We start from the raw sequence: 26,871 nt of genomic DNA on the forward strand, positions 1-26,871 counted from the left end.
GTCACTTGGGGGGGCGGGGGCGGGACAGGCAATCCGCGATCTCGTGGACACGCGTGCCCGGCCATTTCTGCCGCCATAAGCATCTTGCTCGTCCTCCAGCTCTGGCGTCAGAACCTGGGGTCACCCTGCCCACCTCCACATTCTGAAAACAGCCACTGAGTCCTCTGGCTCAGTCCCCTTAAAGATGACAATACAAAATCCCTGAGAGCTAGAAGAACGCACTGCAGGAAGCATCGTGATAAATGCTCAGGTTAACTGCCATGAGCACGACCCACGAAAACACGCCAAGAGACCCTCCGTGGGCCCCAGGGTGCAGCCCTCTAGAAGAACGCACTGCAGGAAGCATCGTGATAAATGCTCAGGTTAACTGCCATGAGCACGACCCACGAAAACACGCCAAGAGACCCTCCGTGGGCCCCAGGGTGCAGCCCTCTAGAAGAACGCACTGCAGGAAGCATCGTGATAAATGCTCAGGTTAACTGCCATGAGCACGACCCACGAAAACACGCCAAGAGACCCTCCGTGGGCCCCAAGGTGCAGCCCTCTAGAAGAACGCACTGCAGGAAACATCGTGATAAATGCTCAGGTTAACTGCCATGAGCACGACCCACGAAAACACGCCAAGAGACCCTCCGTGGGCCCCAGGGTGCAGCCCTCTAGAAGAACGCACTGCAGGAAGCATCGTGATAAATGCTCAGGTTAACTGCCATGAGCACGACCCACGAAAACACGCCAAGAAACCCTCCGTGGGCCCCAGGGTGCAGCCCTCACCTTGGCCGACAATCACCTTCTTTTCCTTGTGGTTTCGTCCCCCAAGTGTGCACCCCTCATGCTGCAGTTCAGCGTCAGCCTTCCCTCTACTAGCGGTTTATTCCTTTGAAGAAAGTGGCTCATGTGTCTAGGGACTTCCTGTTGGGATTTGCTGGTTGCGTCCCCATGGTATCTATCAGTATACTTTCCTCGGTCTTTCTTGCTAACTGGTAAATAAATTTAGAGGCTTAGTCAGATTCAGGTTTGACTTGTTGAGGGCAGGGGTGCCCTAGAGGCGGGGGCTGTGCTTTATCAGGAAGCCCCGCTGTTTCCCGTGTTGTCAGAAGCTGCTGTGCGGCAGTTCAGGTCTAAGAACACCCTCCACCGGATAGAGTGAGAACAGCAAGGCTCCAGTTCCATCCTCACTCACCTGGTAGAGCCCCCAGTGAAGAGCAGCTCCCCTGGTGCTGTCTGGTTCCTGTTTATGGAGGAAAGGGAAGTAAATGCTCCTGTCTCTCTCTTAATTTACCGTTCTGCAAGAGCTGGTTCCCTAGCATCCTTCAAACATGATCAAGTTGTCTGTTTTTGAATCAAGAACGCGTAGATTTCAGCATATTTGCGCCTCAGTGAGTTATTCTTACTGGTGCTCAGACAGGGTTGGGGAGGGTCTTTCCTGTGGGCCCCTGGCTGCTTCTGACCATTGCAAGGGTCTCTGGGATGTCTTGCCGCGTCTGGTGTAACAAGACGCCCGACTGTTTCCTGTGTCTGCTGTAACAAATTATCACAAGCTTGGTGACTTAAAACAACAGAAGTTTATTCTCTCAAGTGCTGGAAGGAAGCCAGAAGCCTGAGATCAATGTGTCAGCAGTGCCCCCGCCGGAGGCTCCGGGAAGATCCAGCCTCAGGTGACACCAGCGCACCCTGGCTGGTGGATGGCTGTCTCTTCTCTGTCTTCACGCAGCTCCGTTTCCGTGTGTCTGTCTCCCTCTGCCCCTCTTATAAAGACACCTGTGATGGTATTTAGTGCCCACCCAGACTATCCAGGATGACCTCCTCATCTCAACGTCCATAATTATATCTGCAAGATGCTTTTTCCAAGTAAGGTTACACTCACAAGTTCCAGGGATCGGATGTGGACATCTTTGGGGGCCATTTTCCAGTTTACCACAGAGGCTGCCCTAGACGTAGAATTGGCCCTTTCTCCAAGGAGCCTTGATTTTGCTGAGTGGGAGGTGGTATTACAAATCCACGTGCTGGGGCTGAAGACCCAGTCACTTCTTGAATGTCCACTGGTTGTAGCCACGAAAGGTGGCACTGCCCGCTGCCCCCCCTGCCTTGTCCAGGCTGCTGCACGGTCAGACCCTCCCGTTTCGCTCAAACCCCACGCAGGCCCTCCCTGTGTACCCCAGCCCCTCTGTGCGCTGGTGTCAGGAGAGGACGGGCTCGAGTGCGTCAAGAGGCTTTGCCCAAGCTCTCCTCCACTCGCTGTGCTTCCTTCTGGAGAATTCCTGCCTGCCCTGGGCTCCCTCGCACCGTCCCTGGGCAGCCTTCCCAGCCGCGGCCCCCTCTCAGCCTTTGAGCTCAGGCAGGGCAGGTGCAGGGTGCCAAGGGGGTCCCTCCCTAGAGTTGCTTGTGGGGTGCAGGGGGCTCTGAGCCTAGACTGGGTGTGGGCAACGGGGCCTCTCAGCCTTCCTGGGAGCAGGGAAGAGGCTGGGGTGGGGAAGAGAAGCATGAGCCCCAGAGCTGGGCAGGGGGATGTTGGACAGATGCCCCTCTGGGACCTGAAACCCCCCGGGGGAGCCTCCTCAGTGCAGAGCAGGAGTGGCCACCTTTGCCCCTGCTCCTGGGTCCCCAGGCCTCTCTGTGGCCCTGCAGACCCTAACCTGGCCATCTCCAAAAAGGCCCCAGCGTGGGGGAAGGGCAGCGGGGGCCAGGGCTCCCGTATTTCTGTCTACCAGGGCCCCACTGGGAGCCTCAGGGCACTGGGGCAGCTGAGGAGCCCGCAGAGAGGAGGAGGGGCTTGGCCTTCCCTCCAGCCTACTCTGCTTTCTGTCACCGGACCGCTGCCTCACTGCACCCGCCCCTCCTGCAGCCCGCCGACTCCCACGGCCTGGGTCAGGCCTTCCATCACCCTTCTAACTAGCCACGTAGCGGTTGATTATGGCCTTGTTACTCTGGCCAGGCCGAGGGGACTGTGACCATAGAGGAAGGTGGCTGCTTCCAAGGGCACTGATGGCCTAAGGAAATACAACAGTAAGTTCAAACCCCTACATTTCAGGCTCAAGCCTGGACTGAAAGAGAAACAGTCTGTGGCTATACCCAGACCGCAGCCCTTAGGGCTTGGCAGGCAGCTGCCTGGCGGCCCCCGAAACTCTAGGCTGTCAGGGGCCTGTGAGGTCACTGCTATTTTCACCCAGAGACGTCATTGCCTTTTCACTGAGCCCACATTCCCATGGTGACAGAATGTCACAATGGGGGCAACGGTCGTGGCCCTGTCCGTCTAGTCCTCACTCTTGCAGTTTAAAAAAAGGTAAGTTTTACTTAAGAATATCTTTTTTTATCTTTTGGGCGGCGCCGTGTGGCTTGCGGGATCTTAGTTCCCCAAGCAGGGATTGAACCCAGGCCCTCGGCAGTGAAAGTGCTGAGTCCTAACCACTGGACGGCCAGGGAATTCCCAAGAATGTCTTTGATGAAGTAGTAAAAGCTATTGATACTGTTAAGTCTCCCCCTTGAGTGCAGCTCTTTTTTAAGCTGGGGGGGGGACAGGAAGTTCTGTGCGGGCAACAGCAGGACGGCTGCCTAGGGAGAGCGGGTGTGGCCCCAGCTGCCAGCTCAGCGGGTCAGTCTTACTCGGGAGAACAACTGACAAACACACCCGAGTCACTCAGCCTTGGGGATTTGGTGATCATTTCCTCAAAAATGGACAAACTGAGGGCTTCCCTGGTGGCGCAGTGGTTAAGAATCCACCTGCCAACGCGGGGGACATGGGTTCGAGCCCTGGTCCGGGAAGATCCCACATGCTGTGGAGCAACTAAGCCCGTGAGCCACAACTACTGAAGCCCGCGTGCCGCACTGAAGAGTAGCCCCCGCTTGCTGCAACTAGAGAAAGCCCCCGCGCAACAATGAAGACCCAACACAGCCAAAAATAAATAAGTAAATAAATTTATTGTTTAAAAAAATGGACAAAGGAAAACGATGACAGCATTTATTGCCAATGATAACATTTAGCTTTCAAGAAACAATTGGGATTTGGAAAAACTTGTGTCCACCACCGTGAACTTGACAGCTTCCTCATACTTAAAGATTTGTCTGATAAGGTGGATGGTGAAATTAATGAGTGTGATTTTTTTAGACTGTACGATGGAATGTGTCAACATCTGGAAGATTTGCATAACTCACTGAGCCAAGATTTTCCAAATGACCAATATGTGACCCACCAAAATCACACCTGAGTAAAAATATCCATTCAGAGTGCAAGAGGCACACATGGATTTTCACGTGGGAGAGGACAGAAAGCTCACTGGTAAGGTTTCAGATTCCAAATTGCAATAACCCCCAAGAAACTACCACTCGCACCCCACGACCCCAAATCAGCGGTCTGATGGAATGGTGAGCCCCCAGTCGAAGCTCTAGCCGTGGTGCCAGCTTGGAGACGGCGCCGCTGGGAGTCGGGCTGTGGAAAATGCCCTGTGTCTGGGAGCCATCTGGTGCACGTGGCTCTCACTCCTGCACCCGCGGCACCTGGAGAAGCGCTGATGCCTGCCCCAGTGACCGGGTGATGCTGCATGTGGAATGCACTTCTCAAGGAAGCAGTGCTTCCTCCCACAGACAGCCCTCTGAGCTGGGCAAGGCCAGCCACGTGGCCCTTCTGAGCACCTCGGCAGCAGAATGAGCAGAAGGCTGAGGGGCGTGACCAGGGCTGACCTCCACTGGGAAAGGGCTGCTGGTGCAGGGCTGAGAGGCCAGGAGGACTGGGAACAAGCTCCTGGAGACCCATAGAGGTGCAGTGCTGAGTCCAGCAGCCAGCTTAGTGGAAGACGGCAGCGCCCTCTGCAGACGGGCCCGAGGGCTCAGCTGCCTCAAGACGGTGGGCGTGGAGGCCCGACCAGCCCTGCCTCGTGATTGTTGCAGGACCAAGCACAAGCCGTATTTTTTCCTTGCTGTCCTTCAAACATCTTCTGGAGGCTACCTTCACCGTTCAATGAGATGTGAGATGTAGAATTTCGAGATGCGACTGTACTGAGCTCATGGGTGGGTGTCCAACTGGAGCCTGGAAGTGATGTGGGTGCCTCCCCACCTGGCATGAGCGAGGGGTTTCGAGTGAGATGTAGAGTGGCTGCCTTGCGTTAGTGGAACGTTGTGTGGGTGTGGGGAGGGAGTGTGAATCAGAAAGATGGACTCATCAGGGGCCTGGGTACCCAAGCGGGTGGGTGTCGGAACTCTTCCTGTGGACAGAGGCTCTGCCTTTCCACGAGTCTGGGTGGGAGGCTGGGCTGCACTTCCTCTCCCACCTTTCCTTTTGGAAGCCAAGAAGGGGAGAAACTTGGTGCTCGCCCAGGAGCCATGGGGCCCACATCCCAGCCCCACTGGACTCCGGAGTCAGCCCTGGGACCCGGCACTGTGTGTCCTCACCAGGCCAGGCTATGGTAAGGTTTTGCCTCTGGTCAATCTCAGTAAGTTTACTCTTGGTAAAGGGAAGTTCACGTGAATTACTGGCTCATTGCATTTGTATGTTTATTCATTTATGGGGTTTTCTTGAAGCTTGGGAAGATTGTGTTGCGTCAGATGACTGAACAGTTAGAAAATAAATTAAATTTATAAAGCACTTAGAATATTTTAGGCATTTAAAATTTATAAATGGAACCCTTCAGAGTTGTTGCTAAAACCTGCTAGAGTTAGATAGAAGAGAGAAAATGAAAGTACATGGATTGGGAGACTCACTACTGTTAAGAAGACAATACAGTTAACCCTCGAACAACTCCGGCTTGAGCTGCACGGTCCACTGGTATGTGGATTTTTTTTCACTAAATACATATTACAGCACCACATGACCCTCGGTAGGTTGAACCTGTGGATTTGGAACCTCGGATATGGACGGCAAACTGTGAGGTTATCCTCGGATTTTCAATTGGTTAGTGTTGGTGTTCCTAACCTCAGCGCTGTTTAAGAGTCAAACTACTATCAAAGTGATCTACAGATTCCGTGCAATCGCTATCAAAATTCCAATGGCACTTTTTTTTTTTGCAGAATAAAAACATCCATTCTAAAATTTCAAGGGATCCCAAATAGCAAAAAAATCTTGAAAAACAATAAAGCTGAAGGACTCACACTTCCCAATTTCAAAACTCACTATAAACCTACAGTAATCAAAACAGTGTGAGGGACTCCCCTGGCAGTCCAGTGGTTAAAACTCCACAATTCCACGGCAGGGGGAGTGGCTTTGATCCCTGATCTGGGAATAATGATCCAGCACACCACATGGCGAGGCCAAAAAAGAAAAGGGGTGGGGGCCAAAGGACTTGGATAGACAGTTCTCCAGAGGAGATATACAAATGGCCAATAAGCACATGAAAATATGCTCAACGTCATTAGCCATTGGGCAAATGCAAATCAAAACCACTTTGAGGGCTTCCCTGGTGGTGCAGTGGTTAAGAATCCACCTGCCAATGCAGGAGACACGGGTTCGAGCCCTGGTCCAGGAAGATCCCACGTGCCGTGGAGCAACTAAGCCCGTGCACCACAACTACTGAGCCTGCGTTATACAGCCCGTGAGCCACAACTACTGAGCCCATGTGCCACAGCTACTGAAGCCCACGCGCCTACAGCCCGCACTCGGCAACAAGAGAGGCCACCGCAACGAGAAGCCCGTGCACCACAACGAAGAGTAGCCCCCGCTCGCCGCAACTAGAGAAAGCCCGCACGCAGCAACGAAGACCCAACGCAGCCAAAAATAAAGAAGACAAAACAAAACAAAAACAAATCACTTTGAGATACTATTTCTTACCCATGAGGACGGCTTTTATCAAAAACGGGAAAATAACAAGTGTTAGTGAGGATGTGGAGAAACGGGAACCTTGGTACACTGCCAGAGGGAACGTAAAATTTAAAAGATGCAGCCGCTGTGATGAAGGCTGGTGGCTCCCCAAAAAGTTAACCATAAAACTGCCACGTGATCCTGCAATTCTACTTCTAGGTATACACCCAAAACAGCTGAAAGCAGGGACTCAAACAGATACTTGTGCACCCACGTTCACAGCAACATTATTCACAACAGCCGAAATGTGAGAATAACCCAAATGTCTAGTGATGGATCAATGGACAAAATGTGGCATAAACATACAATGGAATATTATTCAGCCATAAAAAGGAATGAAGTTCTGACACAGGCTACTGCACAGATATACCTTGAAAATATTATGCTACGTGAAAGAAGCCAGACATATAAGGGCACAAATTGTATGACTCTATTTACATGGTGTCCAGAATAGCTAACTCCACGAAGACAAAAAGTAGATCAGTGGTTGCTGAGGTCATGGGAAGGAGGGGTTGGAAGACGCCAGCTAGGCAGAACAGGGTTCCTTCTTGAGATGATTAAAAGGTTTTAAAATTGACTGTGGTGATTGATGCACAAGTCGGAATCTACTGAAAGCCACTGAACTGTGTCCTTGAAGTGGGTGAGTTGTATGGCACGTGAATTACATCTCAAAGCTGTTATGGAAAACAAAACACCTCCCCCACCCCACTCCAACAGACATTCATACACTGAGCTTAAAAGCCTAAAGAACAGATTTTTAAATTTTAAATATATTACAGTTTAAATATATATATAGTTGAAACTGTTATATTACAGCTGTCCCTCCGTATCCAAGGGGGATTGGTTCCAGGAATCCCCCCAGATACCAAAATCCACGGATGCTCAATTCCCTTACATAAAATGGTGTAGTGTTTGCGTAAACTTACACACATCCTCCATACACTCTAAATAGTCTCTAGATTACTTATAATACCTAATACAAGGGAAATGCTATGTAAATAGTTGTTGATTGTGCAGCCAATTCAAGTTTTGTGTTCTAGAACTTTCCGGAATTTTTTTCGATTATTTTCAACCCGAGGGTGGTTGAGTCCGTGGATGCGGAAGTTGAGGATACAGAGGGCCAACTGTACTGTCTTTGTTTTGTTTTGTTTTCTTTATTGCTTTCTATTCCGTTGATTTTTGCTTGTTTTAAAAAATATTTATGGCTCTGTCGGGTCTTAGTTGCGGCATGCGGGATCTTTTGCCGTGGCGTGCAGGCTCTCTAGTTGCAGTGTGCGGGCTTAGTTGCCCTGTGGCATGTGGGATCTTAGTGTCCGGACCAGGGGTTGAACCCGAACCCCCTGCGTTGGAAGGCGGATTCTCAACTATCTGACCACCAGGGAAGTCCGTGGGCTGTTATGTACCGTCTTAAGCCAAAGGTCAACTTACAGGTCATTTAATTGTGTCTAGGAGCATCCGAAGGCTCAGGTCACAGGTCCCCTTGAGCCATGTGTGACAGTGGGCACGGGCTGAGCGTGGAGCACTGTCTACCTGGGTCAGTCGGGGGGGCTCAGTGACTTGGGGGGAGGGGTTGGGCACACTGGGGGGCTCTCCAGGGGTCTGTGAGGTGAGAGCATGAGGGGTAGGGGCTGAGGGCAGAGCCAGACACAGGGGAGGCAGTGACTTCCTGATTGACAACCGATCTCCAAACCAAAACCTGGACAGTGCCTTCATCTGCTGCTCCCAGGAAGTGGTCAGAACACAGGTGGTCATACGCATCCTCCCTCTTCCGCCCCCGGTCCAGGGCCTGTTCCTCCTTGCTCTCCCAACCCACGCCCCATTCCGCTGTCACGGGCCTGACGAGTTCCCTCCCTCATGTCTCCTCCACCCCTGCCTAGGCAAGGGCCAGTGTGCTGACCCTTCAGTTCTGCCCTGAGATGAGGAAGCAGGAGCAGGAGAGTGGGAAGGGGCTGCGTTCTGGTGAATTCTCCAGTCCTCAAGATGGTTTCAGGCCCCCACATTCCAGCACCAACCTCGCGGCCTTGACATGTAGAGCTGACAGGCCGGCCAGGCTGTGCGGCACTGAGGCTCAGGGCCTCAGGCAGCACCAGCTCACACACTTGCGTCCATTTTATAAACGAGAATGTTGAGGACTGCACAGCAAAGGCACCCAGGAAGACTGGTCAGCGATCAGCCAGACAGTATCTGGCCCGTGTCCACTGTCAAGGGCAGGGACGGCCCACTGCCCTCAGGCTCCCCAGTGGGAAGGAAATGGCAGGCGCAGGATCAAACACGAACTGCCTTTATTCATTCACGGATCCAAATGACAGGACAGGCTGCTGTGGAGGTGACCTCAGGGTCGTCTTTCCTCCTCTCCCACAGCAGGGCAGCCTCATCCCTTCCTATGCAGGAGCTCGCGTCAGCGGCATCAGGCTCGGACCCCTACGGTGGGAGCAAAAGGGAAGGACCTCCCACAGCCCTGATTACAATGTCCTGGGAAGGACCCTGGGTCAAGTCACACACGGGCCTCCTGGGCCATCCATCAGGCCAGAGAATGCCCTGGGATGGGACGTGGTTAGCGTGGGTGGACGAATGGGCCCTCGAAGCAAAAGGGCAGCCAGCGCCTGCCCCACAGGGCAGCACCCCAACCTGCGTCTGCGTGGCAGCTGGCTAAGGCACGGTGGCTGGGCCACACCCTGATGCAGAAGGCCAGAGACGAGCCGGGACCCTGACCCTCTCCGGACGTGTGGCTGACAGAATGGGCCTACTTTTTCCGCCGAGGGGTCTGGGAACCGCTGCTTACGTCGGGGGCTGGGGAAGCTTGTTTGCTGGCGGCCACCGAGTCCTCTGGGGGGGCTGGCCTGTGCTTCTCCTCCTTGGCCCGAGGGGAGGACTGGGGGCCCAGTAGGGCCTGCATGACCCTAATGGCCCCCACGGTTCCGAGGAGCCCCCAGAGCAGGGCAGGGGCCTCCAGGGCAGACAGCTGTTTCCGCATCCAGCGCAGCGCCTGAGCCAGGGTGCTGCTGGAGCTGCGGGCCCGGGGCGGGCTCTTGTCCTGGGGGGCGGGGGGGGTGGAGTAAGGCCTGGGCCCATCCCTGCCGCCCACCCCAGACTGGGTGACGCCTTCCCACCTGAAGGCCAAACTGGCGGAGCAGGGTGTCCAGCGTCGGGTCCCCCAGGGACACGGACGGGAAAAATTCCTCCACCCACTGGCGTCGCCACCACCGGCTGCAACAGCACGGGGCACTCAGGCGGCGGCAGCGCGCAGGCCCCGCACCCCCGCCTGGCGCCCGGCCTTACCCCTGCTCCCCGGGCTTCGAGAACCAGTACTTGTAGCGCTGGGCTCGCACGTAAGTGGGCGGCTGCTTGTGGAAGGGGTACCTGGGCGCGTGGTTCTGGATGAGGCGGATCACTGCGAGGGGCGGGGAGCTCGCTCAGCCCGGGCCCTCCCCGCGGCCCCGCCCCCCCAGCCCCCACCAGGCCCCGCCCCTCCCGGCGACACCTCCAGCAGCCCTGCCCCCGCAGGTCCCCCCAGACCTCCCTATAGGTTCCGCCCCACGGCCCAGCCTCACCTGGCTCTTTGCCCTGCAGCAGGCGGAGGACCAGGCTTGTGAACCAGGGACTGTGCGTGTGCGGGCCCAGGGCCGCGAACCACATCTGCCAATCGAGGCGCGGCTGGTGGGGCACCACAATGGGGGGCGCCCGGCTCACGTTACCCGGCTTGTACATGAACTCGATTTCCTGCTGGGCAGAGTGAGGTTTAGCATTGTCAGCAGGACCTGGTTCCCGGCTCTTCCCCCCAACGCCACGCCAGTGGGCTACCCAGCCCTGTGGAGCCCGCCAGGTGCCCCAGACAGGGGCCGCAGGGAGCTCTCACCGTCCAGTGGTGCCCGTCATAGCTGCCCTCGAGCACCACCTCGGGCCGTCCACCCAGACCAGTCATCCGGCGGAAGAGGCCATAGGAGTGGGCCAGCTGCAGGTGCTCCACGGTGCCAAACAGGCGGTGGGCCCCAGTCCAGAGGCGCCCATGGGTCGAGGGCTCCATGTAGGAGTACGGCACCTAGACACAGGTAGGCAGAGGCTCAGCAATGACCTTCCAGCCCTCTCCCGACCCCCTACCCCGGCCGCAAGGGACTACTCACCAGGCTGATCGTGAACAGGGCCACCGTGGCAGTGCCGAAGATGGACAGCTGGACTGCAGCACAGAATTTCTGCAGCCACCCTCGCACTTGGGTCCACCTGGGGGGCAGGGGACAGAAGCGCAGTCAGGCCTGCTCTGCACAGCCCTACCCCACCCCCTTAGACCATGTACCTCCAGAGGGCGGTCAGCAGTTCCCAGGCAAGGGAAGCTGCACCCAGCCACATGGTGGGTAGGGTCACCATCTTCAGCCACTGGGAGAACTGGTGGAAGGTGAAGGCTGTGGAAGGAAGGGGGCGTGAGGAGGGATGGGAGAACTGGTGGAAGGCGAAGGCTGTGGAAGGAAGGAAGGGGGCATGAGGAGGGATGGCCCAGCCTCTGCCCTCTGAGCCCCTAGCTGGCACTCACTGGTCTTGGAGTGAACAGTGCGCTGCTTCCAGTCCACCTCCAGGCCAAAGCAGTGCACCACGCCGCAGGCCAGCAGCCCATAGACGGCCAGCTCCAGCAGCAGGGCCAGCAGGGCCTTGGGCCAGGCTGCAGGGCAAGGAGGTCATGGGTCGGTCGGGAACAGGGCTGGAGGGTCTACGGCCAGGGGGCTGGGGCGGAGCTAGAGCAGGGTCACTTGCGGGGGGCTGGCAGGCAGCAGGGGTGAGGATGGCTGTCTGTCTGGGACAAGCTGACACTCACAGGTGGGCGTCTTCTTGCGGCGGCTGTTGCCAGACGCGGCGGCCAGGTGTGCATCATCCAGGAGGGCAGTGGTGAGCACCAGCGTGAGCAAGTTGAAGAAGTTGTAATTGCCAGTGACGATAATCAAGACTTGCAGCAAGACCTGGGGAGGGGCTGGACTCAGAGCTTGCAGGCGCCGCCCCCTTCCCGGGCCCTTCAGAGCCTACTTCCAGGCCCCTCTGCACCATCCCCCCCGCCCCGCCCCACCTAGATCTCTCCTGCAGGCCCCTGTGCCCTCCTCGTCACCGCACGCAGACCTCTGTTTTCCCACTCCGCCTGTCCTCCCCCTGGGCTCACAACTTCCACGGCTCCCCACCACCACCTGGAGAAAACCCGAGCTCGGCACGCCTCGTGCGGTGGCCCTTCCCCACCTTCCCCTGCTGACCCAAGATGGACATCCTCCAGCGAGGCTGCAGCCCCGCCCCACAGGCATACCCTCAACCTCAGGCTGACTCGCTCCTCTGCCCATGAGGCCTTTCTGACTGCTGGCAGCAGACACCCCATCCCCAGTGGGACCCTCTGGGCAGTGCAGAGGAAGGCCACGTCCTGCCTGGCTTCCTGACGGCTAAGGACCCCACTCACCTGGGAGTAGAAGGCAGCCAAGCGCAGGCGGCGAACTGGAGCGAAGAACAGAGGGGGCACTGCAATCTCGATGAGGAAAGTGGCCACCACGCCGAGCTTGTGCAGCCAGACGGGCAGATGGTGGGCAAACCAGGAGGCGGGCGTGGGCAAGCACTGAGTCTCGAAGTGGTAGGTGAGGGCTGCAGGTGACAGGCGGGTGGTCAGGGCTGGGCAGAGCCCCCAAGACTGCCCCACGTCCAGACAGGGACCTCACCGGTGAGCCCCCACCACGCGGGGCAACGGCTGGTCAGCTTGACCACACCCGAGGCAAACATGAGGCGAAAGAGCAGCCAGCGCACGAGCCAGAAGGGGAGGTCCTCGTGGGGCGGGACCCCTGCCAGCCTGCCCTGGGCCTGCTTGTGGCGCGGGGGCAGCCTCAGAGCCGCCACCAGCAAGGCCAGGAAGCCAGTCTCCAGCAGAAGGGAATCCCTGTGGGGAGAAAAAATAGCACAAAGGACCTCCTCCCCATCAAGGCTGCCCCCCTAAGGGGGTCCTCCCAGGAGAGACAAACACACCCCACCCCATCCCACCCACCCAGCCTCCTGCAGCCCCACACCCAATAGTCACTCACCACTGGAAATAAAGAAACACCTGGCCCACCTGCAGGGAGAAGGGCTGTCAGGGAACAGGGGGTGTGTCTGCAAAGGCAGGCAAGGCAGAGGCACGGGTGGGGTGGAGAGCGCACGGGCCTGGAGCGAGCTGGAGATAAGGGTCCCAGTGGTGCAGGGGCAGCAGGCAGCCCTCACTTGCCTGGTAGGCAGACAGGTAGGCAGCCCAGAGCAGCAGGTAGACAAGGAGGTGGCGCAGCTGGTGCAGCAGCAGGGCTCCCAGGGCCAGCAGGGTGCCCAGCAGGCTCAGCAGCTCCAGGCCCTGTGCTGTGTCCAGCCCCAGTAGCGGAGTCTCCCACAGCAGCGTTGGGCTCTCCCACAGCTGCGGCCAGCGTCCCTTTCCCTGCGGCCGCAGTGTCCTCCGTGCAGGCAGGATGCCATCAGGGCCGTACAGGCCTGTGAGAGGGCACGTCAGGGCCAGGCACTGGACACTGCCCTCCAAGGCTTGACTCCTCCCACCAGTCAGGGCCTTCAGGCCCGCCTCCCCAGGTCAAGCCCTGCAGACCCCCGCCCCCCAAATCTAGGTCAGGACCTGCTGACTCTACCCACTCACAGGTCAAGGCCTGCTGACCCTCCAGACCCCCCCACCCAGGTCAGGCCCCAGGCCTACCCGACTCCCCCAGGTCAGGATCTTCCACCCGGCAGGGCCCTGTTCCCCCTTCCTCCACGCCAGAGCCTGTTCTCTTACCTGCCCACCAGGTCTGGGCCCACCCCCCTCAGGGCTCTGCCCCCCCGACCCAGGTCAGAACCCAGAACCCTACTGAAAATGGACCCTTGCACGCCTTCCCACTGCCCACACCCCCGCGGCCCGCAGGACACAAACCGCAGCCCCCTACCCCGTGCATCAAGGCCTGGACCTCACTCCCGCCCCCAGGCATTGGAGTGTCGGGTGGGGAGATGAGGGGTCACAGGGCGCGGGTTGGTGGGGGGGTCCGCCTTCGGCGCCCTCACCCGGGATCTGCATGTAGAGAGAAGCGAAGGCGAACATGAAGACGGCGGCCACGCCCTGGAGAAAGAGCTGCCGCGGGAGCCGGGAGCCAGCCATATCCGCTACGTTGCTGCGGGATGGACTGGATCCCAGGGTCCGGTCCAGTCCGCCCCGCCCCGCCCCGCCCCGCCCCGCCCAGCCGGCGGCAGCTGCAAGCCCCACCCCGCCCCACGCAGACGCAGGCCCCGTCCCCACGCATGCCCCGCCTCCGGGGCGTCCTGAGACCCTTCCGGCGCGATTCGGCAGCCTCACGTCAGAGATGTGCGCGCGTCGCTGCGCGCTACGTATTTTCCTGGGCGGGGACAGTAAAATGGCGCCAGAACTAGTGGCGGGCTGAGCACACTGGGTCATTCGAAGCTGGCCCTGCGGTCCCCGGGCCGACCCGGCCCCTCCCGGACATGGAGGACGTGGAGGCGCGCTTCGCTCACCTCCTGCAGCCCATCCGCGACCTCACCAAGAACTGGGAGGTGGATGTGGCGGCCCAGCTGGGCGAATATCTTGAGGAGGTGAGGGCGGCCCCCGGGGAGTGGCGCGGGGCGGGGGCTGCCGGGGGCCCCGCCGCCTCCCGGTGTGTATCCATCTGGCGCTCTGATCGCACTCATCCTCAGGCTCGTTTCTTTTTTCCCAGCCCCGTCTCTGCCCCTCGAAATCCTCCTTTATTAGATTAGCCTGGAGCTGTCCTTACAGCTCCTGTAAACTACCCGTTAGCGAGCCTTGAAATCGACTTAGTGAGTGGCGACCAGCATTTTCCTCTGATAGAGTAGAATACGATTTGTGTGCATGTGTGGGTGTGTGAGAGGTCTGGATCACGACGTAAGAGGGATCTCTTATGTTAGATTTTCAAACCAGTTTCAAGTGACTGCCATGTTCCATCTCGTCAGCATTTAACCTTTTTTCAGTGTTTGACAGCTGTGTCTAGACGTCTTTAAGGAGCTGTCCGCTCCATTTCTGCACTTCACTTTCACTCCTCAGCCCGCTTGGACTGCTCTTGTCTTGATCAATAATGATATCCCTCTTAGCAAATCCAAGGGTCCCCAGAAGTGTCATCTTATTCAACTCAGCAGCATTTGGTGGGTTGAGCACATCCTCTTTTTTGAAACAGGTTTTGGTGTTCTGATTTTCTTCCAATTTCGTTACCTACTTTTTCTCTCCTGTCCAGGCTCAGTGTTGAGCTCCTCAGGGTGTGGCCTGAGCCATCTTCTTACACATTTCCCCTAACCATTTCATTTATTTCCCTGATTTTAAGTATCACTTGTATGAGGACAACCCCTAGGTTTATTTATTTATTCCCCCCTCCCTCGATTTATATTTCCGCTCCAGGTCTTTTTTCTCAATCAGTTTTGTGTGTCCAGCTGCTCATCTTGACATCCCGCTTAGATTTCACACAAGCAGCTCAGGTTACTGTATTATAAAGGGGAGCTCCTTGTTTTCCTGCTCGAATCCCGGCCTTCCTGATCTTGGCATATGGCACTACTGTTCAACCAAGGTGAAAGCTAAGAGCTAGTGAAACCCCACACTGCACACCAGTTCACCCGTGGATTCTATCATGCCACCAGAATTGCATTTCAATTCATCTATTTTCCATTTTCTCTGATCCGGGCCACAATCTGGCTCCCATTCACGCTAAAACCTTCCTTCCTGGCCTCCCTACTGTTGTTTTTGGCCCCATCCAATTCATGCTCCACCCAGCAGCAAGTGTGATGCTTAAAGATTAAAATCAGGCTGCAGCACTGCCCTGCCTGAAACCCCTCAGTGGCTTTCCATTGCTCCCAGAAGAAAATCCACATTTCCTTCTCTGAACCGGGTCCTGCCCACTGTCTTAGCCTTGTGGCAGGCTCTCCACCTGTTCTTCTTTTTTTTCTTTTGGGTCCACCTGTTCTTTTGAACCTGTCTGTCGACAACACCCAAGTTCATTCTTCACTGAGAGTTTATGTTTTCTGCACTCAGTGGCAAAAATTCTTTGCCTAGTTCTTTTCATGACTAATTCTTTCTCATTCTGTATCTCTCAGTTGAAATATCAGCTGACCACCAGGTCTAAAACAGGTCTCTGTCGCAGTACCTTCTGTATTTTAGAACGCTCATCGTAAGCTGCTCTCTGACTTGTTTATGGTCTGTTGGCACCCTAGAATGTAAGTTCTGTGAGGGCAGGGACTATGTTCCTGCTCTCTCCCCTTTGCTTAATGCAATGCCTGGCGCGCAGTAGGCGCAGAGTAACTGTTTGTGAAATGGACGCTTGATCTGACAATTGGCCTCTGCTTGGGCGTGGAGTCTCCTGAGAACATGCAGAGAGCTGTGCTAGGTGGGGCTGCTGTGGACTCAGGCTTCCACACTGAGCAGGGTGCTTGTGGATGCCTGGGGACCTGCTTGCTCGGCCAGCTCCCCTCCTGCTCCATGTGTCTGCTTTTCCAGACCTTCTCTGCCCCCTGAGGTTCTGATTTCTCTGCCTCTACTTTTGTCTTTCTCCTTTCATTTCCACATAGCTACCAGAACATTCTTTCTTTTAAACACGTTTTATGTTGCTGTCCTCTTCACAAACTTCCTCTGTCTTTTCAGGAGTTAGCAGAAGTGGTGGCATGGTGGCTCCTCTCAGACTCTCCCCCTTTGTTGTGCCACCATAGTACCTAATGTCTCGCCTTATTCCCCAGCACACCCTCTGCTTTGGACATGTTTGCACAGTGCTCATCTCCCTGAGTCGTTGGAACCTGTGTCTGCTAGCTGCCTCTGTGTGGGTGCCTGTGCTTTCCTAAAATGCCGTTCCCTTCATCTGTCTGGGAGCATCGATCTGTCTTCAGGCGTAGCTCCGTTGTCACCAGCTTGCTCATCATGCATTTGCTGAGCACCGGTGTCGGGCACTGAGCTGACGGCTGGAATCACCCTAACGTTGATCACAGTCTACTGGGGGAGGAGAGCCTCGGTGTGACAAGACCACCCTAGCGGTGGTGAGGCCCAAGGCACGTCCTAGGGAGACTGCTGCAGAGGCCAGTCTGAGCGCGTTGGGGCTGGACGTTCCAGGCAGATGGAAAGCGAAGGCAAGGAGCTTGAAAACCATGTGGAGGCTTCAGAGTACTGTTCCCTGAGAGGAGCAGGGGAGGCGCCGGGCTGTGGGGAAGATCCTGAGTTAAGTATGGAGATAGAGTTTGGGGACTTTGGATGTCTTGGTGGACATACCTAGTGGGCAGCTATAAACACAGTTCTGCAGCTTAGGAGAGAGAGCTGGTCTAGATGGGTTTGGGGACTGTTGGCATATGGTTGGTGGACACAGATTTAAGGGGTGGTAGGAATTGGGGCTCATGAGGGGCTGTGGGGTTGGTGGTTGCAGAGGAAGGAGGAGGATGTACTTGGAAGTGTTTCCTGACTTTCCTGCTCAAAGGATTGAGACCCCAGCATTTTGTCTTTGTCTCCCCCACCCCTGAGGGTCCTCAGTCCTTCTCTCGGGGTGGGCGTCTTCCTGCTGGAGTCTGGCTGAGTTGGCCCCGACTAGGATGGGTGAGGTGTGAGCACCTGCGGAGAGGAGGTGGTGTGTAGTTCTGGCCGTTCGTGGATGATACACTCTAGGGGCCTCCCTCTTCCAAAACACTAGGTCTCAGAGGTTACAGGAAGTAGGGAAAATCACAAAGACCTGTCTTTTGCCTCTGAAAAAATGCACAACCGGTGAGCCCTAAGCAGAGTCAGAGCTGTCATTCTGAGGGGCTGCTTGTGGTGATGGGTGCTTTGGGCCAGTGGCACCGGGAAAAGGTGGGGTGGCGGGTGGGCTGCCGGCGAGAAGGGTGCATAGACTTCCCACTGCCCTGCGTTGTGTCTTGCAGCTGGACCAGATCTGCATTTCTTTTGACGAAGGCAAAACCACAATGAACTTCATTGAGGCAGCACTGCTGATCCAGGGCTCCGCTTGTGTCTACAGTAAGAAGGTGGGCCCCTCCTGACTACTGGTCTTGGAGTTGTAGTGTCTCGTGAGACCGAGGTCTGCTGTCCTGCCGGGGCAGGTGGCAGGCTCACCAGCGCCTCCCACCTCCTCCGCCAATTCCTCGCCACCTTTTAACACCAAAGAACAAACTTGGATTTAATAATTGCAGGGTTGGGACTTCCCTGGCCGTCCTGCGGTTAGGACTCCACGCTTCCAGGGGGCATGGGTTTGATTCCTGGTTGGGGAACTAAGATCCCACATGCTGTGCAATGTGGCCAAAAAAAAAGAAGAAGAAGAAGAAAAAGAAAGAAAAACGTTTTATTGTAAAGAGAAGGAAAGAGATTGGTCAAATACTAAATCGGTGGCTCTCAACCCAGGCTACACTCCAGTTAATCACCAGTGCCTCGGCCTAACCCAGACTGATTAAATCAGGATCCCCAGGTGGTGGGGTGGAGGGGCAGGCAGGTCACAGGATTTTCTGAACTACCCTCTGACAACCAGAATTGAAAACCACGGAGCTGGGGTGGCCAGCCGGGGTGGGGGGAGGGGAAAGGGGAGCTGGGGGAGGAAAATGGATGAAACAGAGAACCAGAAGAAATAGGTAAGGAATGGGTCAGAAACATGGGCTGACGGGCTTGCCTTGAAAAAAAGAAAAGACAGCTCATCTCAGGAGACTGCAGGGAGAAATGCTGATGCAGAGAAGGTGGGCCCAACGGTTTGCAGAGTTCGCACCTAAGGCCCCAGTTTTCACAATGGAGCATGTAAGTCAGCTACTGAGAATCAGCTACTGGATTGGAAATTTGGAGAGTGAGGTTTGGCGAAAGTTCAAAATATTTGCTGAGGGGAATGCAAAATAAAAGATTAATTGAAAGCATTGGTAGTCTAATGAAGATTAAATGCTGGAAATTCTTCTCCAGCAGTAATAGTTGTCCCCTAGTGGAGGAGCGTGGAAAAGTGGACCACAGCACTGATCCCAAATTGGTGGTTTAGCGGGAGGGGGGAAAATAAAAAGTGCACAGGAGGTAAGAATTCAGAAGAAGTGTGTTGAGGAGCTCAGTAATGGGGTCCCAACCAGACAGAGGAGGGGGAGTAACCTACATGCAGGTTAACGGGCGCAGGGTACAGTGGACCTACCTCTGGGCACTGTAAGTTATTAAGATGGTCTGAGATTTCATTGGTTTTTGTCCTAGATGATCCAATTAAATTGGATTCTTTTGTTCTGCATTTGTCCTAAGAAGGAATATCTGCAACTGACTTTGAAAGCACAAAACCTAAGGTGAACCGATACACAAATACGTGGACGGGTAGATGCGTGATAAAGCAGGTGTAGCAGAGTGTTAGCACGAAGTCTGGAAGGTGTGAGGGGAGCATTGGCTGTAGTCAGCGCTGTCCAGCCGGACCTTCCGAGGTGACGGGAACGTTCTATGATCTGTGCTGTCCGAGACGTGCGGCTCCTGAGCCCTTGAAATGTGGCAGGCGTGACTGAGGCATCTTGCGTTGTATTAACTTTTACTTACATTTAAATTGATCGCGCCAGCTGTGGCTCATGGCTGCCGTGTTAGACGGCGCAGCACTGGATTTCTATATCCCTGGCGCAAGTCCTGGACCCGCCACTGACTGAGGTTACTTTGATTCTCTGAGTCTCAGTTTATCTCGTATACAGTGAGAATAGTGATGGTACCTAATTCCGACAGAGTAGATGAGATGAAGCATGAAGCACAGTCCTGTGTGTGTGACAAACACTTAAGAAAGTTAATGTTTATTATTCCCGGTGAGTGGGATCCATGCGATCGGGGCCACCACCTGTTTTGCTCACCACTGCCTTCTATCGGGTGCTGTCACCCCAGAGGAAATGGCCCAGGGGCAGCGCGTGTATGTACCCTCCTGGTGGGTGCTTTGTGGTATCTGGAAGATCCCAACCCTCACCCTAACAGTGGGGCCCCACGGGTTGTGGCTGGAGCTGTGACGGGCCGGCAGAGACCCCCAGGTGCTCCTGCAGGTTGGGCACTAATTGGAGCAGCAGGGACGTGGGCTGCAGGCAGGCTGGTTGGTGTGCCAGCAGTGAAGGCAGACAGGGCTGCATGGGGCACAGGCTGGGGTGCCACAGTGCGGAGGTGGCCACACCTGCCGCGGTGTGGTGTGAGGACGCAGAGCGGGGTGGGAGCTGCGGCTGTTAGGTAATTCTGGGGAAACATACTAGTTTGATTGGACAAGTATTTCTGGCAGCCACGTTGGCAGGAATTGTGCTGGGGGTTCTGGACAGGACATCTGGGCTTCTCTGTGTACTTGGACGACTAGCTGGAAAGGCTCTGGGGAGGGCCCCTCCCTTCTGCATCCTCACTGCCCGCTTCTGATTGCCAGGTGGAATATCTCTACTCGCTGGTCTACCAGGCTCTTGATTTCATCTCTGGCAAGAAGTGAGTACTGGAGGTGGGGCCTGCATGCGGCTCCGGAGGCCCCGTGGCCTCCCGTGACGCCCTTGCACTGATTCTGTCTCAGGCGGGCCAAGCAGCTCTCCTGTGAGCGGGAAGACGGGCCCATTGGGGATGCCGGCTCCAGGGCCCCCCAGGAAGTGGAGTATGAGGTGAGGTTTCCTGGGTGCCTGGCATTGCCCCCTGTGCTCACCAGGCACCCTCCTGAGCTCTCCATTCCCCCGCAGTTCCTGTCGTTGGATGACCTCTCTGATTCCCGTGCTAACGTGGATCTGAGGAGTGACCAGGCCTCTAGTGTGAGTGCCCCTCTCCTGCGTTTAGCTGATGGGGGTGTTGGAAGGCGGTGTCATGCCATGTGGGTTCTCACGGTTCACCCACTCTTGGCCTCTGTTCAGGAGACCCTCATCGTCCCCCTCCTGCCCATGGCCCTGGTAGCCCCTGATGAGATGGAGAAGTATAATAACCCCCTGTACAGGTGCGGGCCTTAGCCTGGTGGGTGGAGGGTGGGGTGTGCTGGGGAAGGGTCACTGTAGCACCTGTGTTTGTGCCAGCACAGCTGTCGGGGGGAGGTCCTGGCCAGCCGGAAGGATTTTAGGATGAATACGTGCACCCCCCACCCCAGAGGAGCCTTCATGTTGGAGCCGGTGGGCATGTCCCCCACGGGGGCACTGCTGCCGAGGAACCAGAAGGGTGAGGGTGAGGGCTCGGATGCTGGTGGGAAGGAAGGGGCCTTTTGCGGGGGAAGCGGGGCTGACCCCGTTCAATCCCCCGTCTCTCCCAGAGGCCTCTGGGAGGGCTGAGGAGCAGCCAGTGGAAGTCTCTGTGCGCAGGAGTCCAGTCCCGCTGCTCAGCGCCTCCCAGGAGCCAGGTGAGGAGAGAGCTGCCGCGTGGAGCTGCAGGGTGGGGTGGGGGGACGGGGCCCTGCACTCCTCTGCCGCTGTGCAGCCTGTGGGGGGGTGAGGCATGGGGAGCAGGCCTCTGTGCTCAGGGCCCACCTTGGCCAGCCGTGCTGTCTTGGTCCAGTGACCACCCCCTGACCATTCTGGGGCTCTGAGGTTTGGGCCCACCCCCTCCTCTCTGGGCAGACAGAGGTGGCAGCATTTAAAGAGAAAAATTACTAAGAAATAAAATGAACCAACCAAAGCAGCAGTACGATGAGCGTGTAAAACGCCCTGCTGCATCCTCTGGTTCTAACAAGCTGAGAGAGGAGTGGCCTCTCAGGCTCTCCTTGGGGTCGGCCCTTATCCCCGAGGGGCAGCCCCCCTTCTGCTGACTGGTCTTCAGGCTCCTTGGGGCTGGCTGGTTTCTTCCTTCCCTGCCCAGGCACCATTCCAGAAGGCCCAGTGCCCGGAGGTGGGGGTGAAGAAGAGGATACAGAGTGGGCAGCAGAGCCCCCCGAGGCCTCGGCCCCTGAGGTCCCGATGGAGCCGCAGGAGCCCAGGAGCCCAGAGCAGGTGGGACCCACAGTCCGGCCTGCAAAGCTCTAGCCCTCAGCCCTGGCGGGGACAGTCTCGCTTACACAGGGAAGGCAGTCCCCTGGTCTTGCTCCCTCTCTGGTCCTTGCACACCAGGGCAGTGGGTGCGTCCCCCAGCCAGCCCTAGACCTGGCCCTGCACCCTGCCCGTTTGGGCAGCAGCTTTCACGTCTCTCCCCTCTCCGAGCAGAGCAGCTGCTGCTCTCAGGGCGGGGCGGCTGGTGTCCAAGAGTCCAAGGCCCACGGTGCTCAGGGTTACTACCCAGAATGGCAGCTGGTCTCCAGAGCTGACTCTCCCAAGGCCAGGCTGGCAGGAGTGGACAGGCCGGCCTCCCTCACCCCCGAGGGTCAGCTCTGTGCTCCAGCCTAGAGCTAAGAAATCTTTTTTTGTAAGAAAAAATCCTGACATATAGGAAAAAACATTAACATTTGTCAATTTTGGCTGGTAGATACTTGGATATCGTGTCGTTCTATTCTTTTTTCTGTTTTCTAAAGAAGAAACAGTGCCCCGTGACCACTAGTTGACTGATTTGTATGTTCTCCTAAAGTTTTTCCTAGAACTTCTGTTTTACTTTTTAGTCATTAAACTATTTGAACTTCCTGCCCCCAGAGAAGGTCCCTGCAGGGTTCTTGGTGTCTAGCCCCGGAGCAGGGCTGCTGGGGTGCCTGGAGCCTTGGGTGGAGGAGGAGAGGGGAACCCTCAACGTTTTTTTGCAGAGTGCGGCCCAGCCCAGGAGGTGTGCACTACGGGAGCGAAGGGAGGCCCTGGAGCCTGCGTCCCGGCTGAAGGTGAGGGCTGGTGGGGCCTGGACCCCCGGCAGGGAGGGTATGCTTGAGGCCCCTCTGCAGTGGCTGTCTTTCGAGCAATCTTCTTCCCCAGAATTGGACCTCTCTCCTGCAGCCCCAGGGCACCTCCCTCCCTATGTCTCTCAACTGGGGGGAGGGTGCACGTCCTCCACTCTCCTGTGTCTGCTTGTGCTCTGTGCTCAGGAGACCCCAGACCCCTGGCAGGGCCTGGACCCCTTCGACTCCCTGGACGCTAAGCCCTTCAGGAAAGGTAACTGGGGGAGGGGCACTGCCCCTGGGCATCCGGGGCTGGGCTCACCTGGCTTGAGTGGAGGCTGGGGCTCCAGGGCCCATGGGCACGGTGATCTGCCCTGGGCCACGGTTGTGCTCCGAGATCGTCTGTTTGCCCCCAGGTAGGCCCTACTCTGTGCCCCCCAGTGTGGAGGAGGCTCCAGGACAGAAGCGTAAGAGGAAGGGTACCGTCAAGCTGCAGGACTTCCACCAGTGGTACCTGGCTGCCTGTGCGTGGGCCGGGGGGTGGGCCAGGGCCAGAGGGCCCGGGTGTGGCTGCGGGACTGGGCTTGGCGCCTGCTGACCCAGTCCTCTTGCAGATGCTGACCACGCTGACAGCAGGAGGCCCCGGCGAAAGGGCCCTTCCTTTGCAGGTGCGGCCGGGGCCTGGTGGGCTCTTCTGAGGGTTGATGGCAGCACGCTCTGCCACCTCCCCTCAGCCTGGGGACACCTAGGGCCCGGGGTGGATTCGGGTGGGCCTGGGCAGGATGAGGGAGCCCTTCTCACAAGGCTTTCGTGTGCAGACATGGAGGTCCTGTACTGGAGACACGTGAAGGAGCAGCTGGAGACCCTCCGGAAGCTGCAGAGGAGGGAGGCAAGTACCGGCCACCGCCTGGACCCCGCTTGGCCCTTGGTGGGAGACGGCAGTGGCCCTCAGATGCTCTCTTTGCGCAGGCGGCTGAGCGGTGGCTGCCGAGGGCTCAGGAGGAACCGTGGCCCGCGGAGGAGGACCGGCTGGAGGACTCCCTGGAGGACCTGGGAGCGGCAGGTGGGTGCCTACGGGGGCCAGGCTGGGTCGGGGCTCAGCGCCGGCTGTGGGCTAACCTGCCTTCTGCTCGGGTCCTCCCCTCCCAGCAGGTGACTTTCTAGAGCCCGAGGAGTACGCAGAGCCTGAGGGGGCCGAGCCTGGGGAAGACGCAGACCTGGGTAGGTCTGGGAGTGGGCTGCTGGCCAGGGGACCCTGAGGGGAGGAAAGAGAAGGTGAGGCTCACGGCCGCAGCACCTCATGGCTGCCCTTTTCCAGAAGCGGAAGCCGTGCCGGCCTCCCTAAGCTACGAGGAGCTGGTCCGAAGGAACGTGGTAGGCCCAGGTCAGAGTGGGTGGGGGAGCCGGGCGGTGGGCCCTGCACAGAGGTGATAGCCCCTGCTCCTCCCCCAGGAGCTCTTCATCGCCACCTCGCAGAAGTTCGTCCAGGAGACAGAGCTGAGCCAGCGCATCAGGGACTGGGAGGACGTCATCCAGCCCCTGCTCCAGGAGCAGGTGAGGTGGGCTGGGCCAGGGCCTCTGGTGGAGAGCTGGAGCGTCCCGCTGCCTGCCTTGGGCCAGCCCCAGGACCTGCCCCTCCCCTTTGCAGGAGCAGCATGTGCCCTTTGACATCCACACTTACGGGGATCAGGTAGTCTCAAGGTTCAGCCAGCTCAACCAGTGGTGTCCCTTTGCGGAGTTGGTGGCTGGCCAGCCTGCCTTTGAGGTGTGTCGTTCCATGCTGGCCTCCCTGCAGCTGGTGAGTGGCCTGGGAGCCTGGGAGGGAAGCGGTCTCTGGTCTCTGCTGACGATCTGTCTCTACAGGCTAATGACTACACAGTGGAGATCACCCAGCAGCCGGGGCTGGAGGCGGCGGTGGATACCATGTCCCTGAGACTGCTCACGTACCAGCGGGCCCACAAGCGCTTCCAGACCTACGCTGCCCCCTCCATGGTCCAGCCCTGAGTGGGGAGCACTGAGACTGGGGTTGGGCCCTAGAGCCCTGTCCCCAGCAGGTGCTGGGCATGCATCTGCTCACTCCACTTTGCTTCCTGGCTCGCCCAGCCCAATAAAGTGTTGCCACCCCGCCAATCCCTTTAAAAAACCTTTACAAAACTGTTCCGTGTGGAGGAAAGGGCTGTCCATCCTCTGCACCCCAGGAAGCTACCACGTCTCCAGCCCCTTTCCTGCCGTGGCCTCCAGGGGCTGCTGGTATAGATCTCAGGCACACACAGCTCCACCACATCCTTTTAATGACCCAGCTCAGTGCAGGACGCTGCGGAAGGCAGCCATGTGGCGCCGCACACTGTCTGCGACCTGCTCGGCCGACCTGGCCCTGCCGTAGTAGTCTGTGAAGAGGCCGTCAGGGCTGAGCAGGTAGATGGCGATGGAATGGTCCACGATGTAATCCTGGTCCTCGTCCTTGGGGCCAGCGCTGTAGTACACGCGGTAGCTGCGGCTCACCTGGGCAACCTGCTCAGCAGAGCCGGTCAGGCCCAGCAGCCTGGGGTGGAAGTCCTGCACGTAGTGGGCCATGGCCGCCACGTCATCCCGCTCGGGGTCCACCGTAATGAAGATGGGCTGCACGGGGGGCAGGCCAGGCTCCGCCTCCAGCTGCCGCACCACCTGCACCAGCTTCTCCAGTTCCTCGGGGCAGATGTCAGGGCAGTGAGTGAAGCCGAAGTACATCAGCACCCACTGGCCCCGGAAGTCAGCTTTGCAGCGAGCCTGGCCCCGGTGATCCAGCAGGCTGAAGTCACCCTGGCCCACGGCAGCTTGGCGCAGGGCCTCTGTCCGTCGTTGCTGCTGCCACCGCTCCTTCTCGGCTCTCATGGCCAGCCAGACCCCACCCAGCCCAGCCCCAGTCAAGGCTGTGATCAGCAACCTAGTTCGTAGCCCAGGGCCCTGGGGCTGGTCCTGCCTTCCCGTCTCTGCAGGGCCCCGCCTTGATAGGAGCCGGTACCTCACATGCTGGGCCTCTCCTCCTGGGGTCCTAGGGAGAGCTGGAGGCTTGAGCTGAAAGAGCCTGTGCCAAGCCTTGGGTGCCTGAGCCAGCAACAGCATGGCCTAACGCTCCTGGAAAAGAGCAAGGGTGTCAGGAGCCAGAAGGTGCCTCGGCCTCCCGGGTCATACCCCATCCTGGAGATGCTGCCATCTGAGGGACCAGCCCTACACAGGCTCTGCTAGCAGCAGCTGCTCACCTGGCGTCAGAACTGCTTCACCTCTGAAACCTCAAACTCCAGCTTAGGTGTCATCAAGCGTCCACCCCTGTCCGTCCTGTCCTTTAGCCTGAGAGCCTCAGTCTATCGCATCCCACCCGGACCCTGCCCCCCGTCGTGTGCCTGCAGCTCTCACCAGCCCAGCCCTCGCCTGCACCTGAGCGTCTGAGCTGACCAAGAGAATTCCAAGCGCGTGCCTCGCCCGGATTCCTGAGCATATTTATCTGTTTGCAATAAACTCCCATTTCTTGAAAGGAGGTAGGTGAGTCTCTGGCTTCAACCCCCGCCCCCCAAGACTGACTCCTCCGGCCCTTTTGCAGCCTCTCCCCTCTGAGGCCGCTTCAATCGTGGTGCTTTGGCCTCCAGCCCCGCGGAAATCCTGTGCCACCCGCACCGCATCCTGCAGCGCCTTCCCGCCCCCCTCCCCACGAGCCCCTCGCACGTAGAACCTTCCGGCCGGCAGTCACCCTGTAAGAGAAACAAGGTTTCCACTTGCCTCGAGCCCACTCTCTTCACAGCCGGGTACCCGACAGCAGCTCTGAGCTCGTGGCCCACGCCCTGCTGTTGCTTCGGTGACCTCTGCGCCTTTCTCAGGGCCCTATGGAGGTTTGCTAGGCGGAGGTCTTAGGACCCCGCCCCCCCCCCACGCCTCACCTGTTCAGCTGCTGCTGGGAGGACCCTCTAGAAGACTCCTAAACGTCCGGCCTCCGCCCCGTCCGACGATTCCTGGGCTGAAAGACCTTGGATACGCCCCTCAGCCTGCTGACATCAGCTTCCTCCTTTACAAAATGTGTTCTAAGCGGTGCACAAGATGGACCTGCAAACGGAGGCAGCCTGCGAACGTTTCCAGGGCCCCTCTCCGGGAGGCCCTTTTCCTCCAGGAGCCCCGTTCAGGGCGCCCTCTCGGAACGCGCCTCGCGGGCCAGTTTTCCAAGACCCCGGCGCGCCGGGGTCGGTGCCAGGAGCCCGGGGACGCGACCTGGCAAGCTGCGGAGACCATCCGCTTCGCACCCCGCCAGCGCGCATGCGTCAACGGCGCCCCGCTCGCGCACACTGACATGGAGCTGGCCGGCGCTGGGCCGTGCGCGTGCGCCGAAGGTGGCGGGTCAGCCAGAGGTCACGTGTCAGAGGCGGGGCTTCCCTGCGCCCCGCCCCCCGCGGCGGCGGCTCCTTGTTC

The 26,871-nt window shown here is 57.8% G+C and overlaps 3 protein-coding genes across 14 annotated transcripts; 1 reads left to right on the forward strand and 2 right to left on the reverse strand.

Annotated features, from left to right (window-relative positions):
- Positions 1 to 9,049: 9,049 nt before the first annotated feature.
- Positions 9,050 to 13,968, reverse strand: LMF2 (lipase maturation factor 2). 3 transcript variants are annotated; one of them, XM_067698520.1, is made up of 14 exons: positions 13,808 to 13,968; positions 12,999 to 13,252; positions 12,820 to 12,848; positions 12,463 to 12,677; positions 12,210 to 12,388; positions 11,589 to 11,730; positions 11,310 to 11,435; positions 11,076 to 11,181; positions 10,906 to 11,002; positions 10,641 to 10,823; positions 10,336 to 10,507; positions 10,064 to 10,175; positions 9,895 to 9,991; positions 9,050 to 9,205 (listed from the first exon to the last, which is right to left on the reverse strand). In XM_067698520.1, exons 1-14 carry the CDS (start codon positions 13,899 to 13,901, stop codon positions 9,071 to 9,073), a joined length of 1,941 nt encoding a protein of 646 aa, XP_067554621.1. In that variant the 5' UTR covers positions 13,902 to 13,968; the 3' UTR covers positions 9,050 to 9,070. The 3 variants fall into 3 exon arrangements, with proteins under 3 accessions (XP_067554621.1, XP_067554620.1, XP_067554619.1); XM_067698519.1 differs by lacking the exon at positions 9,050 to 9,205 and adding an exon at positions 9,231 to 9,818 and having other exon boundaries at positions 10,336 to 10,504; XM_067698518.1 differs by lacking the exon at positions 9,050 to 9,205 and adding an exon at positions 9,231 to 9,818.
- Positions 13,969 to 14,120: 152 nt separating this feature from the next.
- NCAPH2 (non-SMC condensin II complex subunit H2) lies at positions 14,121 to 24,567 on the forward strand. Of its 10 annotated transcripts, none has more exons than XM_067698521.1 (20): positions 14,122 to 14,350; positions 17,651 to 17,752; positions 20,110 to 20,165; positions 20,248 to 20,332; positions 20,408 to 20,476; positions 20,576 to 20,655; positions 20,737 to 20,876; positions 20,962 to 21,048; positions 21,504 to 21,634; positions 22,372 to 22,443; positions 22,645 to 22,711; positions 22,854 to 22,961; positions 23,052 to 23,105; positions 23,256 to 23,326; positions 23,407 to 23,500; positions 23,587 to 23,658; positions 23,756 to 23,811; positions 23,890 to 23,991; positions 24,086 to 24,235; positions 24,301 to 24,567. In XM_067698521.1, exons 1-20 carry the CDS (start codon positions 14,243 to 14,245, stop codon positions 24,439 to 24,441), a joined length of 1,845 nt encoding a protein of 614 aa, XP_067554622.1. In that variant the 5' UTR covers positions 14,122 to 14,242; the 3' UTR covers positions 24,442 to 24,567. The 10 variants fall into 10 exon arrangements, 9 of the variants coding, with proteins under 9 accessions (XP_067554629.1, XP_067554622.1, XP_067554623.1 ...); XM_067698522.1 differs by having other exon boundaries at positions 23,590 to 23,658; XM_067698525.1 differs by having other exon boundaries at positions 21,516 to 21,634.
- A 144-nt stretch (positions 24,568 to 24,711) lies between these two features.
- Positions 24,712 to 26,707, reverse strand: SCO2 (synthesis of cytochrome C oxidase 2). Its single transcript, XM_067698532.1, has 2 exons — positions 26,349 to 26,707; positions 24,712 to 25,551 (listed from the first exon to the last, which is right to left on the reverse strand). Exon 2 carries the CDS (start codon positions 25,537 to 25,539, stop codon positions 24,739 to 24,741), a length of 801 nt encoding a protein of 266 aa, XP_067554633.1. The 5' UTR covers positions 25,540 to 25,551; positions 26,349 to 26,707; the 3' UTR covers positions 24,712 to 24,738.
- Between the last annotated feature and the right edge of the window lie 164 nt (positions 26,708 to 26,871).

Source organism: Pseudorca crassidens, chromosome 11, assembly GCF_039906515.1.
Source record: "Pseudorca crassidens isolate mPseCra1 chromosome 11, mPseCra1.hap1, whole genome shotgun sequence".
Lineage (NCBI taxonomy): Eukaryota > Metazoa > Chordata > Mammalia > Artiodactyla > Delphinidae > Pseudorca > Pseudorca crassidens.